General features: G+C 46.9%; 2 protein-coding genes across 3 annotated transcripts in view; both read right to left on the bottom strand.

Annotated features, from left to right (window-relative positions):
• Positions 1-6,028, bottom strand: part of PLPBP (pyridoxal phosphate binding protein) — a 10,564-nt gene extending 4,536 nt beyond the window's left edge. Inside the window, exons 1-4 of the mRNA XM_007113277.4 lie at positions 5,871-6,028; positions 3,794-3,901; positions 3,680-3,715; positions 3,106-3,181 (exon numbers count right to left, since the gene is read on the bottom strand). Of these exons, the coding sequence (XP_007113339.1) occupies positions 3,106-3,181; positions 3,680-3,715; positions 3,794-3,901; positions 5,871-5,969 (319 nt within the window). The 5' untranslated portion in view covers positions 5,970-6,028. The remainder of the gene's footprint in view (positions 1-3,105; positions 3,182-3,679; positions 3,716-3,793; positions 3,902-5,870) is intronic.
• A 4,137-nt stretch (positions 6,029-10,165) lies between these two features.
• On the bottom strand, positions 10,166-18,858 carry LOC102974422 (erlin-2). Of its 2 annotated transcripts, XR_003678941.2 has the most exons (7): positions 18,790-18,858; positions 18,565-18,623; positions 17,933-18,024; positions 17,103-17,192; positions 15,335-15,414; positions 14,530-14,922; positions 10,166-13,967 (listed from the first exon to the last, which is right to left on the bottom strand). XR_003678941.2 is itself a non-coding variant. In XM_028487130.2 (6 exons), the coding sequence occupies exons 1-6, from the start codon at positions 18,811-18,813 to the stop codon at positions 14,722-14,724; spliced, it is 546 nt and encodes a 181-aa protein (XP_028342931.1). In that variant the 5' UTR covers positions 18,814-18,858; the 3' UTR covers positions 14,386-14,721. The 2 variants fall into 2 exon arrangements, 1 of the variants encoding a protein (XP_028342931.1); XM_028487130.2 differs by lacking the exon at positions 10,166-13,967 and having other exon boundaries at positions 14,386-14,922.
• Positions 18,859-19,444: the final 586 nt, after the last annotated feature.

Raw genomic sequence — 19,444 nt, 5'->3', positions numbered from 1 at the left:
AACATATACACACTACTATATATAAAATACATAAACAACAAGGACCTACTGTATAGCACAAGGAACTATACTCAATATTTTGCAATAACCTATATGGAAAAAGAATCTGAAAAAGAATCTATCTATCTATCTATCTGTCTATCTATCTGAATCACTTTGCTTTACACCTGAAACTAACACAACATTGAAAATCAACTATACTTAGGGACTTCCCTGGTGGTCCAGTGGTTAGAATCCACCTTCCAATGCAGGGGACGCGAGTTCGATCCCTGGTTAGGGAACTAAGATACCACATGCCGTGGAGCAACTAAGCCCACACGCTGCAACTACTGAGCCCATGCGCCACAACTAGAGAGCCCGTGTGCTGCAACTGCAGAGCCCACTTGCTCTGGAGCCTGCGTGTCACAACTACAGAGCCCATGCGCCACATCTAGAGAGCCTGCATGCCACAACTAGAGAGAAGCCCACGCACTGCAACTAAGATCCAACGCAGCCAAAAATAAATAAATAAATACTAAAAAAAACAAAATCAACTATACTTCAATAAAAAAATAAAAATTAAAAAAACAATAAACAGTGAAAAAAAAAGCTGATAATTGTAGAGATTCTGAATGGCAGGCTTGATCTGATTAAATCTCGGTTCAAACTGAGAGAAGCAGGCCAAGATGACAATAAGGAAAGGTTAAACAGTGAAAGCTAAAGTGCTCCCTGGGCCTGATATCTCCATGTCTTTAAAATTCCTAGGATGGGGATGCTCTTATTCAACAAGGACATCAGAAAGACCACTGACAGCTAAGGGAGACACTTAGCTGTCATCAAAACCAACTTCTTTCCCAAAGATGCATTTAGTCTTGCCTCAGATAAAAAACAACAAGACACCGGTCTGGGAGGTTCCCACGTGCTGCGGAGCGGCTGGGCCCGTGAGCCATGGCCGCTGAGCCTGCGCGTCCGGAGCCTGTGCTCCGCAACGGGAGAGGCCACAACAGAGGGAGGCCCGCGTACCACAAAACAACAACAACAACAACAAAAAAAAAACAACAAGACAGAAGCAACATCAGCAGCTTACTTTTATTAAACACTGAAATCCTCCAGGTAATATGCTAATCACTTTATTTCCATTCTTTTTTTAAATTGAAGTATAGTTGACTTACAATATTGTGTTAGTTTCAGGTATAGAGCAAAGTGATTCAGTTATATATATTCTGATTCTGTTCCCATAAAAGTTATTACAAGATACTGAATATAGTTCCCTGTGCTATGCAGTAGGACCTTGTCGTTTATCTATTTTATACATAGTGGTGTGTATCTGTTAATCCCACACTCCTGATTTATCCCTCCCCCCACCCCTTTCCCCTTTGGTAACCATAAGTTTGTTTCCTGTCTGTGAGTCTGATGCTGTTTTGTAAATAAGTTCATTTTGTACATTTTTTTTTTTAGATTCCACATATAAGTGATAGCATATATTTGTCTTTCTCAGCCTTACTTCACTTAGTATGAGAATCTCTAGGTCCATCTATGTTGCTGCAAATGGCAGAATTTCATTCATTTTTATGGCTGAGTAATATTCCATTGTATATAGGTACCACATCTTCTTTATCCATTCATCTGTTAATGGACACTCAGGCTGCTTCCATGTTTTGGCTATTGTAAACAGTGCTGCTATGAATACTGGGGTGCTTGTATCTTTTCAAATTAGAGTTTTCATCTTTTCTGGATATATGCGCAGGAGTGGGATTGCTGGATCATATGTCCGTTCTATTTTTAGTTCTTAAGGAAGGTTCTTAAGGAGGTTCTTAAGGAACCTCCATCCTGTTCTCCATAGTGGCTGTATCAATTTACATTCCCATCAACAGTGCAGGAGGGTTCCCTTTTCTCCACACCCTCTTCAGTATTTATTATTTGTGTAATTTTTGATGATGGCCATTCTGAATATGTTTAAGACCATGACTGTTGTGATGGTTTCATAAGTGCAAACATATGTCAAAACTTATCAAATTAAATATGTGCTATTTATCGTATGTCAATTATACTTCAATAAGGCTGTTTTAAAAAATAAATATAGGTTACTTTAATTTTGACACCTTGAGAGAAATAAGTATTCAGTTATTCAGGAAGATCTCCACCTGTCATTTCACGCAATTAAGTCTTTCTATAGTTAATCCTTAATTTTACTTTATTTACTGTATGTTACTGTATATTGTATTTTATTATTATATACTTTACTTGTAGTATTGTATATTATTGCATTTTATTTACTGTAGCCTTTGATTTAGAGGGAAAAGGACAAAAGTGTCTCCTTTGCCAGCTGAAAAATTTTATGGGCTTTAATTCCTTATAATTTATTTCAAAGACCACCAAAAAATACCTAATGTGAGGTAGGACAGGTTTCCAAGTATATATTACCCAGTCAGCTGTGAGTTCATTCTTTTCTTACATGATGTTTTCCCTTATATCAAGAACTAAGATTTCCTAATGCCATTTGCAGCAACATGGATGCAACTAGAGATGATCATACTAAGTGGAGTAAGTCAGAAAGAGAAAGACAAATACCATATGATATCACTTATGTGTGGCATCTAGAATATGGCACAAATGAACCTATGATATCACTTATGTGTGGAATCTAGAATATGGCACAAATGAACCTATCTACAAAACAGAAACAGACTCACAGACACAGAGAACAGACTGTGGTTGCCAAGAGGGAGGGGGAGGGAGAGGGAAAGACTGGGAGTCTGGGGTTAGTCGATGCAAACTATTATATATAGAATGGATAAACAACAAGGTCCTACTGTAGAGCACAGGGAACTATATTCAACATCCTGTAAGAAACCATAATGGAAAACAATATAAAAAGAGAATGCATATATGTGTAAAACTGAGTCACTCTGCTGTACAGCAGAGACGAACACAACATTGTAAATCAACCATACTTCAATTAAAAAAAAAAATTGAAAAAAGAACTAAGATTTCTTTCCCAAAAGAAACTCCAAAGCACAAATGGTGAATCAGGAATACTCTAAAATCTTCTCTCTTCCACAGAAGGTACTGTAAGTGATACAATGATGAAAAAATTGTGTCTTCATATTTAGAGTTTTATCTTACCCATCAACTTGTTGACATTTTGTTTCTGGAGATGGCCAATGAAGTGCCATTTGATCTCAGGACACGAAGACAGAATCTGAAGAGAAAGAGGTGACCATGTTTGACTCAGACTGTGTGGAGGCCTGGCCCGCCCACATACCTTGCACACTGCCTTCTGACCTTTCCCCTCTATGCAATAAACCACTACTGTCATCTTCGGTCAGGCTCCTAAGGATACTTAGAGAAAAACTGAAGGCTTCTGTTCCATTTCTCTCCCTTGTTCCCATCAACTCTCTCCTTCTTTCAGATATTGCCCATTAAGAATGAACTGATTTAAGCTTTCAACTCTCAAAAGGATCCAAGATTACAGCAAGCTCCTAAAAATCACCATTTTCAAAAAGCCACAAAGGAGAAAACTATGGTCTTAAGAAAGAAAGAAAATCTAGATGAGAAATGTTCAGGGCTCAAGGTGAACGCAGACATTTCTACCGCCAGCCCGACCTCCTGCTCTAAAACTCAACCACCGATGTGGGTCTAATTTTCAACTGAACGGCCAAGATTGAGATACACACTAAAGAATTCAGATTCCACTTACTTTAGGATTTGATGCTTTTTCAAGCAGTTCCTGAACCTAGAGGGTAAAAACAGAACAAGTCAGAAGCCTGGCATACGTGACTCTTCCGAGGGCAGTGTGGAAAACGGCTCTTACATAGTTCTCCCCGAAAGTGCGCTGCCCGTGACTATAGGCCTCGATCACCATGTCTGCAGGTTTGGTTTTGCTGACCGCTACTAGCCGGGGCTGGATGGCTGGCAGTTCCTGCCAAGAGGAAAAGACCCAGATGAATCAATGGTTGGGAATATTATCCCAATAAGCCCTGTAGGACATCCGCTAGAAGAGACTGGCAGAGATCTTTAACTTGGCATTCTGTGAGATCCGTTTTTCCAATACTGCAGGGAGATCAGTATCAAATGATGTTGATCAAATGTCTTCTGTACGCGTGGCATCTAATACGCTAGTTGCCTTAACATCTAGCAGAAGACCTTTCTCTCTCAGGAGAGCTGGGTAGGCAAGTAACAGCAGGATTTCCGTAAAGCCTGGTCTTTGACCGACAGTATCAGCATCACCTGGGTCCTGCTCCAGACCCACTGGATCTGAATCTCAGTCTGGAGTCTGAGAATCTCCTTTAAATCAAGCTCTCCGGATAAGTCTCTTGCATGCCAAGGTTGGAGGTTTAAGAATCACTTTGTCAAGAGAAGGCATTGCTCTCTGACTAGAAGGGAGGCCACTTCTGGCTTCTGAAACCCCGAGGTCAACAGTCTTGGAAACTCATCTGGATCCTGGTGTAATTATCAATATTGCCCACCGGCACTCTCAAAAGCTGCCTGCTTAGGGCAACTCTGTAACTTATTGTACAATCTAATCAAGAACCAGCGGCAGAACTGAGGCAAGGACACAGAAGGCTCTTGACTCAGGATTAGACCTATCTGACCCCCCTGTCATGGCGGTTACATAAAGAGCACGGCTTCCCTGGACTCTGCTGCAACCAAATCCACACAGGGAAGAGATTCACCTATCCCCATATGGCTCAGTTTTCATGTACCCCATCAACCTCTGGAATTTTTACAGAGTCACAGAGTTCTCAAAGGGCCTGAAAAGTTACAATGATTAGCAAAGAGTTTCCCCTTCCTTCTGAGGGCTGCACTGCCAACCTTTTATGAGACCATGTCATAACTCCTAGGATTATGTTGATGAATTGACAGTTTCTAGAGAAGAAAGTGGAAAAGGCAGCCCATCTGCCTGAGAGTTATGCTGGGAGCACCCCCTAGCGTGATTATTTATTAGGGGAATCTCTAGCTTTTTCTTGGAGAATCACAAAAAATTAATGCTGGAAGGGAGCTTAGAGCTTTCCATTGCCTGTACATAAGAGGAAACTGACAGCCCGAGCAGTTAAGTGACTTGTTCAAGGTAACGTCTAAGTAACAGCCAAGTAAAAGCTACACTAATATAGGTCTTCTGTCTCCAGGCCAGCATTCTGAGCTCTAACACCATAAATGCTTGATCAGGGGGAACTCTGACCTGTCTATTCAAGCCTGTCTCACTCCACACCATTCAGCTTAAACTTTCACTGAGGGGGGAAGATATTGACCTTTGGTTTAGTGAACTTCCAACAGGAGAGGAAATATATATAAGGAAAAAAAAAATCTCCCCGTAAACTGCTTGGGATTGGAGGTCAGTTCCCTCCCGCCCCAAACGCGCAAGTGCAGCTCTGGTGCCTCCCTCCCAAATCGGGCCAATCCACCCTGTCCTGCGCCAGCAAGGGGGGTGGGGGGGCTGACATTTATTGAGCATGTACTAGCTGAGACGCTGCCACACACGTGATCTCCGGCTGACCTGGCCTCCTTTGGCTGCTCTGGTAGTGGACGTCTTCTCCTGCAGCCTCTGGGTACAGGCCTGGCCCCTCTCCCATCCGCCAAGGCTGCTGACCCCTAACACGAAGCGGGATGGACAATGATCGCGCTGCCTGGAGACTGGTCATTTTCCCGGGATACCGACACCTTCTGCTCCGACCAAGCCAACCTCCAGAAAACCTGACGGAAGCTGAGGAACCCCTTCGCTAGCCTTTTGGGGGCTCTGCAACCCGCTCCAATGCCAAGGAGGCGGGCAGGTCCCGCCCCTCCGGGAGACCCCTCTGCGTCACTGTGACGACCCATTCACACGCAAATGTTCCCCCCCCACCCCGCCTCAAAGCGGCTGCCCATCGTCACCACGCAGTCCCCTTCCTCACCCGCGGCCGCCGCGTCACCGCCTGCTGCACGCGCTCGTTCACCGCCCTCAAGGCGAAGCCCACCCCCAGCTCCGCCGACATGCTGCCAGCTCTCCACATCCCCCAGGGCCTAACGTCGAGCCCGGACTCCCGCTCCCCGGGCTGAGACCCCTTCCGGTCCCGCCCAGCTCACGTCTCCGTGTGCCCAATCACCGCTCACCACCGAGTCGTCTCAGCCAATCGTCAGCACGGGGCGGGACGGGGATGGCGCGGCCGGCAGCCCCGGCCCCGTCCCCTTGGCGGCGCCACCTTGGGGAGGTCGCTGCGGAAGCCCGGCGGGGCTCCTGGGTGCGGAGGCGCTGCTGGCGTCGTTCCCGGGCCGCGGGGCGGGCCTTCCGCGTCCGCGGTCTCTGCCTCCCCCGCGGAACCGAAAGGACGCAGAAAACGTGGCCTGTTCCCGAGGTACTTTTCCCGGGGTCCTTTGCTCGCGGATCAGCAGGAGAAGCTGCTTGGGCGGGAAACATGTCTTTTATCTCAGATGATTCTCGGGAGGAACCGTTAAGAGATATAAAAGAAAACTGCAAAGAAAATGGCAGGATTCAAATGTACGGTTATTTTCCTCTGGTCATCCTTTAGCCCAGTACTGCCCAGTGTAAGACACATAGGTAATTTAAAGTTTTCTAATAGGCACATTTAAAAAAGAAATACATTTTATATAGCCCAATATATCCTGAGTAAGGTTTCATTATGTAACCAATAGAAAAACTTAATGAGATCTTTGAATTCTTATTGTATTGATACTTAATTTACAAAACCCGGTGTGTAGTTTGGACAACAAGCCTCAACTCGGACTGTCCACACCGCAGTCCCCCCGGTGGCAGGTGCCGCCTTCTGGGAGGAGAGCACAGGCAGCTTTAGACAGTCCAGCCTGGGCTCCGCACACATTCAGCCCAGTTCTTGAGTCTCCTATGTGTGCAGCTCTGGGCCATATGAAGATCACAAACAGGATGAGGAGCCAAACGATACAAAGATTAGCGCAGCAGGGGCTTCCCTGGTGGCGCAGTGGTTGAGAATCTGCCTGCCAGTGCAGGGGCCACGGGTTCGAGCCCTGGTCTGGGAAGATCCCACATGCCGCGGAGCAGTTAGGCCCATGAGCCACAACTACTGAGCCTGCGCGTCTGGAGCCTGTGCTCCGCAACAAGAGACGCCACGATAGTGAGAAGACCGCGCACCGCGATGAAGAGTGGCCCCCGCTTGACACAACTAGAGAAAGCCCTAGCACAGAAACGAAGACCCGTGCACAGCCATAAATAAATAAATAAGATGAGCGAAGTAAAATACTAAGTTTAATAGTCGGATGGTGAAATGGTAGGTGCTGAGGCAAGTAGAGATGGATTTTTGTTGCGGAAAACATTCTTGGCTGTACTGCTGTACTGTTGAAAGACGCTCAAGCATTAATTCAGCTTCATGAATGAGGTGCTATTACGTTGGAGAAAGGGCTAAAGTTTGCTCTCCATGTTGTCTTGAGGTGACGGCTTACTTCGAGCCTTCTGGAAAGAAAGGGCAACGTTCATACTTTCTTCTCTCACCATCTTCCCAGACCCTGGGAACTGAGATAGAATTTCACATGTCTGCTCTGGGAAAATCTCTTTGAGCAGAACCTAGGGTCTTTGTCATCAAGGACTTCTTTTGGGGAAGTTTCCATCTACCAGGAACACAAAACTGGGTTATCTGTAAACTAGGGTTGCAGTAACTGTGTTCAAGTAACATGTCTCTGGACTTGATAATTTCTACTCCTGCCAAAGATTAAAAAATGACTAGACTAGCCCTTCGTGGTGTGAATATACTAATAGATGCTTGCGGTAGAGGTGAAGGGTTGGAAGGCGCTAGCCGGCAGCCAGTGGTGGAAGGAACGAAGGGATTACGTCAATGGGGATCATGGTGAAGGGCTGTATAGCGGAAGGACTGGGTGAGCATGACATACTTAAACGGATATACTATTTAGAGAACATTTTAGAAACCATAAACACTTAACAGAACTAAGGGATGTATAATCCAGGTGATAGCTCACTATGACGGTAAGTAGAAGTAACTTCATTTAATAGGTCAGGTCATTTCTTTGAATTACGAGGTCAACCTCCCCACCCCAATGGTGTATGTGAGTGTGGCTTCCCAAAAAGTATCAGAAGAGTGATTTAAGCTTTCGAGTTAATAAGGATAGTGGTGGCAAGACTGGGTGGTGGTGGGCATAGGACTGACACAAGTTGAATCTTGGTTTCATCACTAAACTGTGATCTTGGACAAGTAACTGAACTCCGTTTTTCATGTATAAAATGGAGTCCGTCAATATCTCCTTCAGACTTGCAGTAAGGATCACTCAAGGTAACATGGGACACACACTCAGCAGAGTGCTCCCCAAAGCAAGCGTTCAATGAACACTAGTCCCCCATTAGTCAACATTTATTGAGACGTTTTCTCTGTAAAGGAACCAGGGGAGACCAAGATGAGTAGGACAGGATTTATTGTGGATTCACTTCAAAGATACTTTTCATCTGTAACATTCTATGACCTTATAAAAATGGAAATAAAGGCAAAAAGATCATGGGGACCCCAGTCTCATTATCATTTCCCATTTTCCAATTTTTTTTAACGTCTTAGCTGTGCCTTTGAATGAATTTTATTCCACTTTTTCCTCCTTATTTTCTTTTTTAGTTTCTTCCTCTTCCTGGGACATCAACCATCTAATTTAACCTTTCATCCTTCCATACTACTTAATCCTTGAAAAATGCAAGTCTGAAATCACCTCATCACTAGTAATTGTCTCTAAATTGCTCCAACAGTTTGCAAGGACAAAGAAGGAAAGAGATTAGAAAGCCAAATACCCAGAGGAACCGGTTTCATAAACAATTTTATAAAAATCTAGTATACTGGGCTTCCCTGGTGGCGCAGTGGTTGGGAGTCTGCCTGCCGATGCAGGGGACGCGGGTTCGTGCCCCGGTCCGGGAGGATCCCACGTGCCGCGGAGCGGCTGGGCCCGTGAGCCATGGCCGCTGAGCCTGCGCGTCCGGAGCCTGTGCTCCGCAGCGGGAGAGGCCACAACAGTGAGAGGCCCGCGTACCGCAAAAAAAAAAAAAATCTAGTATACTTACTCACCATAAATGCCATCAAACTTTTAAAATATCCACCTCTGTAGTCTAACGCCCTGAATTATGAGAAAAACATTTATGGATTTAAAAATTATTTCCTTTAGGGAATCCCCTGGTGGTCCAGTGGTTAGGACTCTGCACTTTCACTGCCGAGGGCCTGGGTTTCATCCTTGTCAGGGAATTAAGATCCCACAAGCTGCGCAGTGTGGCCAAAAAAAAAAAAAAAAAAGTTTCCTTTTGAGTTTACTGTGATTCTTTCGGGGGGATTAAAAAAAAAAAGATAAAATAATATAAAATTACTGTTGCCTGGTTACTTGGCTCTGAAGAGAAATGGAAAAATAATGCCCATGTTCCAGTTTAAATGAATTCAGGTAGAGAAGCCATGACAGCAATCCCTCAGCAAACATGCTGTCACATTTGGCTTTTGAAATGTCAATATAGATTCTAGAACCCTAGACCTGGGGAGGACCTTTAGAGATCATTTGATCCTTCATATAGAGAGGATGACATTTAAACCATCCCAAACAGCACAGAATCTCCCCAAGACCATCAGAGAAGAAAATGTTATCTGTGATAATCCCTGGATTTATTTTCTATTTGCGGATAACCACTTCTCCCTATTTCAAATTTTAGCCAGTCCTAAAGTAAAATCTTTCAAAATGCTCTATTCTGCGAGCCCATTTCCTCTTCTTTGGTCTCTGAGGAGCTAGACTATCCAGCTGACCATGATGCAACCTTTTTTTTTTTGGCTGCGCCACGAGGCGGGCGGGATCTTAGTTCCCTGACCAGGGATCGAACCCGTGCCCCCTGCAGTGGAAGTGTGGAGTCTTAACCACTGGACCACCAGGGAAACCCTGCAACTTTTTTAAAAAATTGAAGTTGATGGACAATATTATACGTTACAGGTGCATAATACAGTGATTCACAGTTTTTAAAGGTTATGCTCCATTTATGGCTATTTTAAAATATTGGCTATATTCCCTGTGTTGTACAATGATGCAAGTTTTATAAAAGTGAAGTTGCTAAACTCCCCTTCTGCCTTTTCTGGGGTCAACCCATGAGATTTAGTTTTTAACTACTTTTTTTTTCTTTTGGTTTTAACATTTTTTCTTTCTAGCCTCTACAATTCTTTTTTTTTTTTTTTTTTTTAAATTGGAGCCCAGAAGTGGGCAATTCATTTCAACAGGGCCAAACTGGCCAATTTTCTACCTATCCACTGCATTGCTGGAAGTACGAATTTTCAATACTGCGTTTGCTGAATTGCAGCGTTGTTCCCTTCTTCCTCTATGTGCTATCCTACCTGTAATCTTATTCCATGTTATCACATCTGTTTGATTTCCCACTTAGTTACCTGTGTGTTTTCTAGCCTGTTTTTCCGGATGACTGAAAATATTTTTGAACACTTATGCGCTGTGCTAACCCCTTCACATGCGTTTTCATTTCATCCACTCAACCCATTTTATAGATGAAGAAACTGAGGCTCAGACAGGTTAAAGAATTTATTCAAGACCATACATCTAAGAAGTGGTAGAGAAGGGATTTGAATCTTGTCAGTCTAACTCTAGAAACTACATTCTTAGTTTACCTATTCAATTGTAAATTCGTAGTATTTGTGTTGGGCTCTCCAACCAACAGAGAAAGTTTGGGAGCACCATTGAAAAACCTGAGAAAGCATGGGCTAGGGTTGCCAGATTTAGCAAACAAAAATACAGTCGATCCTCGAACAATGCAGGTGTTAGAGGCACTGACCCCGGCTGGCATCGACGAAAATCTGCCTATAACTTTATAGCAGGCCCTCGTATCTGTGGTTCTGCATCTGTGAAGCCAACCAACCACAGATTGAATAGTCCTGTAGTATGTGTTTATTGAAAAAAATCCGTGTAAAAGTGGACCCGTGTTGTTCAAGGGTCAACTGTTTAGGATGCTGTTAAATGTGAATTTCTTATAAACAACGAATACTTTTTTAGTATGTCTCATGCAATATTTGGGACATACTTATGCTAAAAATTATTCGTTGTTTATATGAAAATCACATTTTACTGGGCATCCTGTATTTTATTCGGCAACTCTAGGCTGGGCAGATTTCCCAGACAGAGACTGTGACTTTCTTACCAAATTGATATCAAAATGAATTTTGGGTCAATTCAAGTACCTCTGGCTCTTTTGGAGCAGAATTGCAGCAGTGTATGGAGTATTTTACGATAAATCTCCGTAGCACCTACCAAGAATTATGCCACTTTCACAAATAAGCTGTTTATTATTTCTACGTTGATAATGGGAATAGATATTCATCTGAATATATTTTGGGGGCTCGACTTAACTCACTAGGCAGAAATGTTTTATCTCTTTATATCACCTAACCTAATATTAGCTATTGCTAAATTTCACTGTAATAAAAAAAAATACAAAGACTCATTTTATTTAGCAAGACTGAAAATAAAACTAAGACATCAAATCACACCTTTAGAGTTGTCCAAAACAGTTCTTCCATCCATCAGTCCAAGGCAATTAATCCAGCATATCATTTGTAGAGTGATCAATATAACAACAATCATTTCTCAGTTACAAAGGGGGTCATTCAGTCCTCGGGGCTCTTTGCAAGTAGAATTAGTTTTGACTGTTCAATCACCAGCTTGCACAAAAGCAGAAATAGAGAGGAATGGCAATACAAACACAAAATGATTGGCTATTACCTCTTTTAAAAGGAAACACCAGAAATAGTGGCTAGAACCCTACTGAATAGAACTAAAGCAGCAGTGGTTAAGTCCATAGATGCAGAGTGACCACTAGTCAGGATACAACTTATCCTCGATCAAACTTAAATAGGTAAGTCAGTAAATATGAAGATCTTACTTTCACTGTTTATAAATGGTGAAGTTATCCGTGTTGAAAGATAGAGACCCATAGAAACTGCAACAGATCATTTATGAAACACCTACATTTTTCGGATCAATAGAGTCGGCCCTTTGTATCTGCGGATGTGGAACCCGCGGATACAGAGGCAGCTGTACTAGGCCATTTTCTATAAGGGACTTGAGCATCCACGGATTTTGGTATGGGGTGGGGGGAGTGTCCTGGAACCAGTCCCCTGCAGACGCCGAGGGATGACTATATTGCTAAAATTCGTTCAGTGATTTTTTTTTCCTCTCTCAACTTAATATGATCGCAGATCCCTCCAAATTTATTTTAGTCATATAAAAATTAACAAACTGTGGCTTCCTTTCAAATATTCTGTCCTGATATTAAAAAAGTGATTAAAAACAGTACTGAATATAGATCACTTCTGCAAAGTTTAATGAGTGAGAAACATTCAACCAAGGTGATTTTTCCTTGGAAAGTCCTACAAAAACTGACTTTTATAAACAGTTCCTTATTTTGATAGAGGTTCCATTTATGAATAGCAGCCATGACTTTACTGCCTACAAAACTGCAGGCTGTCACAGTTTACATGTTTAGGATTCAAATGTTTTCAGATCAGGTTTTCTAGTAAGTGTTACAGAAACGAAGTCACATAGACAGATTGGTTAGCTGTCCCAAGCTAAGAAAACAGCCCATTTCCATGATTTTCCTATTCAGGCAGGTACAGACAACATTGGAGTTAAACGAATGGGTACTACAACAGTTATATTTTTTGCTTAAAGAAGAAGTGACATTGACATTGAAGGGGGGTAGGTGTAGCAGGACTTCACCGAGGCTCCTTTGTGATCTAGTGCAAGGGACAAGCCATCACAGGATGCTAGTATTAGAGAGAAGTTCCGGTTAAGAATCTGAGCAAGCTTGTTTTTCAGAGAGGCTGAGATGTCCTTGCTGCGTATTCCACTGGAGAGAAGTAGTGTTTTCTGAGGCTTAGGCAGCCGGTCTCAAAGCAGAGGAGCCGACAAATACGTAAATCAGGGATGCTGGATGTGACATGGTACTCCTAACAAGTGATTAATGGCACTGAAGTGGGAGGAGGGTGAGCGTATCTTAAATGATGGATACCTTATGTTGGTCTTAGACTAACGGCCTTCTGCAAGGCCTTCTGGGCACATTAGAATCCATCACTCCCAGGAACATTTGGCTGCCTGCACAAAGTGTGACCAGGAATGAACGGTGGCTTGAGAATTCTAAGTCCCACAAATTAGAACAGAGAAGGGCAACATTTAAATTAAAAGGGGTTAACCCTTTGTGTACTCCTAGGCCGGCTGAATGCTCCGCCAACTCCCGGAGAGCCTGGTGCTACTTAGAAGCAAGGGAGCCCGACTTTGGGGGCCATTCGATTAATCAGAAGTCTGGGCGTGGGATCAAAAATGAGATGGAAATCTGTGCCAGAAAGTATCATTTGTAGTTTCACCGAGAAAAGAGGGGTACAGTGGGAGTTCTTCTCGGAGGGGGAGGGGCAGCTAATAACAAATCCTCAGCCAGGGCTTGTCGCGGACGATACCAACAGGCTTGCAAGTTCACTCCAGACAGCTGCCCTCCACTTAGCGACCTGGTACACACTCCTGCCCCCGACTCCAACTTCCGGGCACAAGAAAACCTTTTTTTCATGTTTGTGTTCCCCACATCACATCTCCCAATTAGTAACGAAAAAACATTTGAGTGGGTTCTGATGCAGCCCTTCTGACCCAGGGACTAGGGCATGAACTCGTACCCACACAGCTGTCTCTGGAGATGTAACACTCGGTGTGACCCCTGGAGCCCTGGATTTAAAGACACCGGCCGCTTAGCGAACGGGCTCCCCCTTATCACTACATCAGACAGACCCCAGCACGAGTCACAGGCACTGGGACTGGGGAATCTTTTGGACGAGCCCTTCTTCCTCCCCCAGAGGACGTCTTCAACCGTAGGATCCCCACAGCAATGAAAAGACACTTTATCTCAAGGAACGCACACAGTTTGCCAAGCAGGTACCACAGTGGCTAACAGATAGCACGGTCCCACTTCAGCAGCTTTGAAGACACCTGAGTTCTTCATTCCTGTCTTCTTGATGCTGAGTGGAACCAACGAACAGGTTAAGAGGAGAAAAAAAACAAATCACAGAATAGGTGAAAAGTTCTAAAACGAATTGTGTGGTGGTGGCCAAACCCTGACCCTGGAAATGTGGTCGGAAGCCACCACGCTTTCAGCCCTGGGGCAAGGAGGGTGGTGTGTAGAAAAGCTTGCAAAACCTGGCACCAGCTCTTCCTCACCAGGGCTCCAGAGAGAGGGCCTCGGCAGGAACTCACCGGCTCACGGCCAGGAGCGCCGGGAAAGCCAACATCCATCGCAGCCGTTTCTCCACAGCTCTGCTGGCAAACTTACAAGCACGTATTTGCTCGGTAGCTGGGCCTCACCCACGGGCATCGCCCACCTTGGAGGCACGATGAGAACACTGGACTGCCTTTCCCCACATAAGGCCAGTCCGATCGGAGGCGACACCCTGCATTTCCCCCACTCCTTATTAATAGCGTCCCTAATTCAGCCAGTTTCAAAAGGGCGAAAATCAGTGCCTGGAGGTCAAAGGTCTAACCCATGGTTTCCAAATCTTAACAGAAGTCACGTAACCTACTTACCTGAAGAAAACCCCAATTCATCAGTCCCTGCCCCCGCTTCCCAGGAAGGGGAATAGATTTAAGTCCGTTTCTTCTTTTTTCACCACAGTACGTGGAAGAGAGTCAAAGAAGGTAGTGTGGAAGGGAGGGCTGGTTCATCATTAAAAAATAAAGATCTCTTTGAGTGTCATGTGCGGCTGGGGACAGAAACATTCAGTTCTCCTCTGCGTCTGCCTCCGAGGGCTCCTCTTCTAAGCCAAAGCTCGGCTTGTCAGCTAGCGCCTCCAAGTGCTTGCCCAGGCTGCCCGCAGAGTCCACGAACATGTCAGGGATGTCTTTGCCAAAGTAAATCTTGCTGTTGGAAGCGATGGCCTTGTACTTCATCAGCTGCAAATACTCAGGGGTCAGCTTCAGCTGGAAGAGAAATGAGGAAGGAAGACTCCGGTGGGGCCAGATTAGGGAAAAGTCTGGGCGGCATCCCTTTACTTTCGCGAGGACAGGGTCTCCGTGAGAACCACGCCCCCTGCGCCTCTTCCTGGTCTCACTGTTACATTAGCAACCGCGAAACCCCTTCTCTGGGACAGAGTAGTCTCAGGTCCTCAAGGTGAGAACTGCGAGAGTTTCAGGAGTTTCTCTGTTTACCAGCAAAATTAAACTTCTCTCAGGGTCCAGCTAAGGGAAAAAGGGAAGGCGCTGGCCCACACGGCACAGGAGTCCTCGCTCCCGACCACGAGGGGCTGGGGCAGGCGCCGTGTTCTTACAACCACCCGGCAACTCTCAAGCCGGGCACACGCCCTCTGGCGGCCAGGCGGCGCCGGGCCTTTACCTTATTTGCTTCGGCTATTTTCATGGCAGTGTAGCACTCGGCATCCGCCTTGGCCTTCTCCCGGGCCAGAAACGCAGCATCTTACGGGAAGAACGCAGTGAAGTGAAGTGCAGAGGCTATCAGAAGGCTAGTCCCCGCAACTTTCCCCGACTGCCCCCGTGACCCTGGGCACACTGCTCTGGCTTCTCTGTGCTCTGATTTCCTCATTTACGAAACTGGGGAAAAGGCATTTTTTTCCTGTTTCACAAGTGGTTGTGAAAATCGACCAAGATGAAAGAGTGCTCTGACAGCATCTCCCGGTGGTGGGGACTGGCTAACTCTGAGCAAGTCTACTGCTGTGCCCGACAGCGTCTTTTCTGACAGCATCGTGGAGACACGTCCTCTTTCTGGCCGCTTACTCCTTCTGTGGCCTGTGAGGAGAGGGGCGGGACCCGCCTCAACCTCCAGCCTCCGAGCTCTCCACCCCGGCGCTCTCCCCTCCTATTACACAGCAAGAGCAAGGGAAGCCCGAAGAAGGCTCGGGATACGGGCCCGAGGTGGATCTGCCCTGAAACCGACTACCATAAACAAAACAGTTCAGCCCCTCTCCAACTTCAGCTCCCTTTTCATTTCCATCAATCATTTCAGAAAGGCTCTAATTAGCGCTTAAGCAGGCACAACTTGAAGGGCATGACATGCCATGGTCCAGACTAACACCTGTTTGGACTCAGACCCATTTAAACTTCTTTGCAATCTGCTTCCTTAATCTGCTCAGACCAGGTTTCGGTCAAGCTGATGCAAAATTTTTGATATTTACTCCCTGGCTTTGGGAATGGGGCCAGCCTTGCGTGAGCAACACCTGTAGCAAAAGCCTGGGAAGCAAGGGGGGACTGGGGGTGGGTTCTCACTGCACAGCCTCAGCGGGGCACTGGGTGGTGGAGGCCTGCAGGCCGGCTGGGGTGCATGCGGCCAACTCGACTGGCCTTAGCGCTTGGTGACCTGCGTTTATAAGAAATAAAAATGTGCTGTTCGGCTAAGAGCTCCCCAGTGAGGACCCGCTGATCCGTAAAAGCCTAACTGGCTTCTCCACGGGCACCTGCAAAGCCCAAGAGGCCCCATCGTGAGTACAAGTGGACACAGCACTGTGTAGCCTGAAGCTGGGCCCTGAGGTCTTGTTTTTGGCCTAGAATTTGCTTGATATAAAGGCACCACACGGAGGAGAAGGTGGGTGGTGAGAATGAGGTGAGAGCTGAGGGTCAGGGGACTGAAGGCGAATGAGAGCCAGAGAAGCTGGCAAAGGCAACACCTCTCTCCAGCTCGTGGTGTCGGTATTGAAAAGTGTCTTCTTCGCGCCCTGCTTCACATCCACAGGGACCCTGAGAGGCCAAAACTATGGTGTTCACGGGCTTCTGAGGAGGGGGGCGGGTAAGGCAGGACGGAGCGAGCTGCTGTCTGGACCTAGCTTCTTGGTCTACTTCCAATGCCAGACTGTGAGCCCAAGACAGCAGGGACCATGTGATTTCCCTTTTTCTTAAGCCTGGCAGAAGAGTCCTGATGACACCCAACTAAAATCTGATGAATGACTGAATCTCTCTGAAGTGGAAAACTAATGCCAGCCTGGACCGAATCTCCCCAAAACTCGAGTCAGAGCACAGAGAACAAGGGATGTTCCAAAGAAATCATAACATCTGAGAACAGAGATTACAGAGCAAAGGAAATGACTCTCCCACCCCCTGGCCACAGAGTGGGGTTTGAGGAAAAGGCAGGTGGGGATTTCATTCTTGCTCACCTTCGATTTCTGAAATTCTCTTCTCCGTCTCCTTCTCCATCACCTTCTGCCCATAGGTGATTTCTGCCACCTGAGCCACTTTCTCTGCCTCTATATTAATGAAGTTGAGAAAAGGCTTAGAGCTCTGGTATTTCCAGAGTTTGACTGCATTGCACCTTTCACCCGATGTGCGGCCCTGACGCAGGGCAGCGGGTGAGCTCGGGTGAAGGGCCACTGGCCCAGAGGCAGCCATGGCAGCCTCCCTCTCCTAAGTCACAGGATGTTTCTTCCAAAGGAATGTTTTAAGGGTTAAGGTACAGGTTCCCTCCTGCCACTGCACTTTCGGAAGTGGCCAGGGCTGTGGCTGATCGTCTGGTGCAGTGGTGAAGAACCCGGGTTCAGGGGCAGAGTCCCTGGATTTGAACCCGGTTTCCATCACTGCTCTGCCATGTGACCTTGGGCAGTAATCTAGCCTCTGTGTGCTTCAGCTCAGTGAAAGCAGGTTAAGGATGGTGCCTTCCTCACCCGGCGGGGGTGGGTGTGTGAGGAGCGAGATGATTCACCGGCAAGCGTTTAGAAAAGCCCACGGCTCACAGTAAGGGCCCAATCGGTGTTATTATCATCGTGAATGAGGAAGTAACTGGAAGGGCTCCTTTCATTTCAGAGATTTGTGGAAACTCAAAGCTCATGATGCCTGGCTGCGACCTTACAATTTCAGCTCTGCTCCCGGGGGATGAAGGCCGCCCCCGCGTGTGGCAGGGCTTCGGAGGACCGTGCCCCAGGCTTCCTGAATGTCTCCACCCTCCCCAGCCCGTCTGCTCTGAAAGGGGGCCCCAGAAGCCCAGCCAGACCAATGAGGGCCTTCTTCCGCTCTGTCTCGGCTTCCTTCTCCACCACCTTCTGCTTCTGGGCTGCAATCAGAAGCTTCGTCTTCTCGCTTTCCCTGAAGGGGAGAAAAATGCACAGCTGTGAGGCCGCCGGCGACCAGCTTCTGCGGAGCTTCACTGTGCCCTGGAGAAGACAAACTGCCCCCGCCCCGGAGGACGCAGGCTGTCATTCCTTCCTCTATCCTGGCTGGCTCTCTAATGTCCCAGGTGAAAGCGGCTCTGCTGCAGGCAGTAACATGGCTTGCCTTCTCCTCCAAAACTCATTGGTAGGAAATAAAGCATAACTGACTTCAGTAAAAGGCACCTGCCTGCCCACGCAATCGCCGCTCCCCGCCTTCTTGGGCACGAGCTGTGAAATGCCACACGCCTCCCCCCCGCCGCCCCCTCCCCGGCCCTCTGAAGAGCATCCCTGCTCTGTCGTGGCGGAGCCCAGGTGAGCGTCCTGACACGCCTGCCGCGTCTTCCAGGGTGGTGTGCTGTAACAAATACTCAAGAGGGGATGCCTGGCCCGGCGTCGATCAGCCCCGGGGCGGGATGATGGGGGGGTGGGGGCGGGGGAGAGCGGCGGTTACAGCCGGGACGCCGGGCACACTCACATCAGCTCGTAGTTCCTGCGGATGGCCTCAGGTATGTTGGGCTTTGTCACCCGCACAGCCTGGAGAGGGATACAGACAGCAGCCGGCGGGGAGGTGAGGTGCTGAGGGAGCAGCTCCCACCGGCCCTGGATCTTCCTGCACAGACAGGACACCCTCTGGGAGAGGGGGTGCACCTTCCTCGGGGGCGGGGGGCGGAGGCAGGGCTCCCACCAGGGCGGTGCTTACTTGGATGACGAGCCCGGGGGCCATGGAGGTCAGGTCCTGCTGCAAAGCCAGTTTGAGATTTTCATCAATCTGATCTGGAATCAAGACAGAGAGAAAAAGGAGCTGTTACACTTTTCAGGCGGGGAGGAGGGAAGTGTGGTGGTAGAGTGCAAGGCAAGACACCGGCTCAGGAATGCACCTGACAGGCAAAAGGTCTTCCCAAGGCAGAGTGCTCATCAGAGCCCGGATGTCTAAAGACGCCCTGCAAGACTCTCACGGCGGGATGCCCACTCGGTCCGCTATGTGAGCCAGACGTGAGCGTGTCCTTTCCCTGGGGCCTCAAGAAAATATCAGCCTCGCCCAGAAGGGAACGAAGCTTTAAAAGGACAAACAACAACTCTAGCACATTTTTTGAGTCAGGCAGCAGCCTTTCCCTAGAAACAGCAGCAACAGAAGGTGGCCACCTGGCTTTCACGAAGAAGGAAGGTGGAATGGCCAAGTTAGGTATTTTGAAAAAGCCAAGCACAATAAATCTAGTAATTTTAGAGGTCTCTAAAAGAAAAACAGACTCTGACGTCAAGGAAAGCCCCAGGGAAGACTAATTCCATCAGGAGCTCCATCAAATAACACAAGGAGAAGGACAATTTACAGTTCCGGAAACGAGCCCAAGTGGTTT

This window comes from Physeter macrocephalus, unplaced genomic scaffold (genome assembly GCF_002837175.3).
Source record: "Physeter macrocephalus isolate SW-GA unplaced genomic scaffold, ASM283717v5 random_1711, whole genome shotgun sequence".
NCBI lineage: Eukaryota > Metazoa > Chordata > Mammalia > Artiodactyla > Physeteridae > Physeter > Physeter macrocephalus.
This window is presented reverse-complemented; position numbering and strand designations above follow the sequence as displayed.

Coding starts and splice junctions, on each gene's coding strand:
- LOC102974422 (XM_028487130.2), bottom strand. CDS start 18,813: ATGGCCCCCGGGCTCGTCATCCAA. Junction 18,624..18,789: donor CCCCCGGGCTCGTCATCCAA/GTAAGCACCGCC, acceptor ATCCCTCTCCAG/GCTGTGCGGGTGACAAAGCC. Junction 15,415..17,102: donor GAGAATTTCAGAAATCGAAG/GTGAGCAAGAAT, acceptor TCTTCCCGTAAG/ATGCTGCGTTTCTGGCCCGG.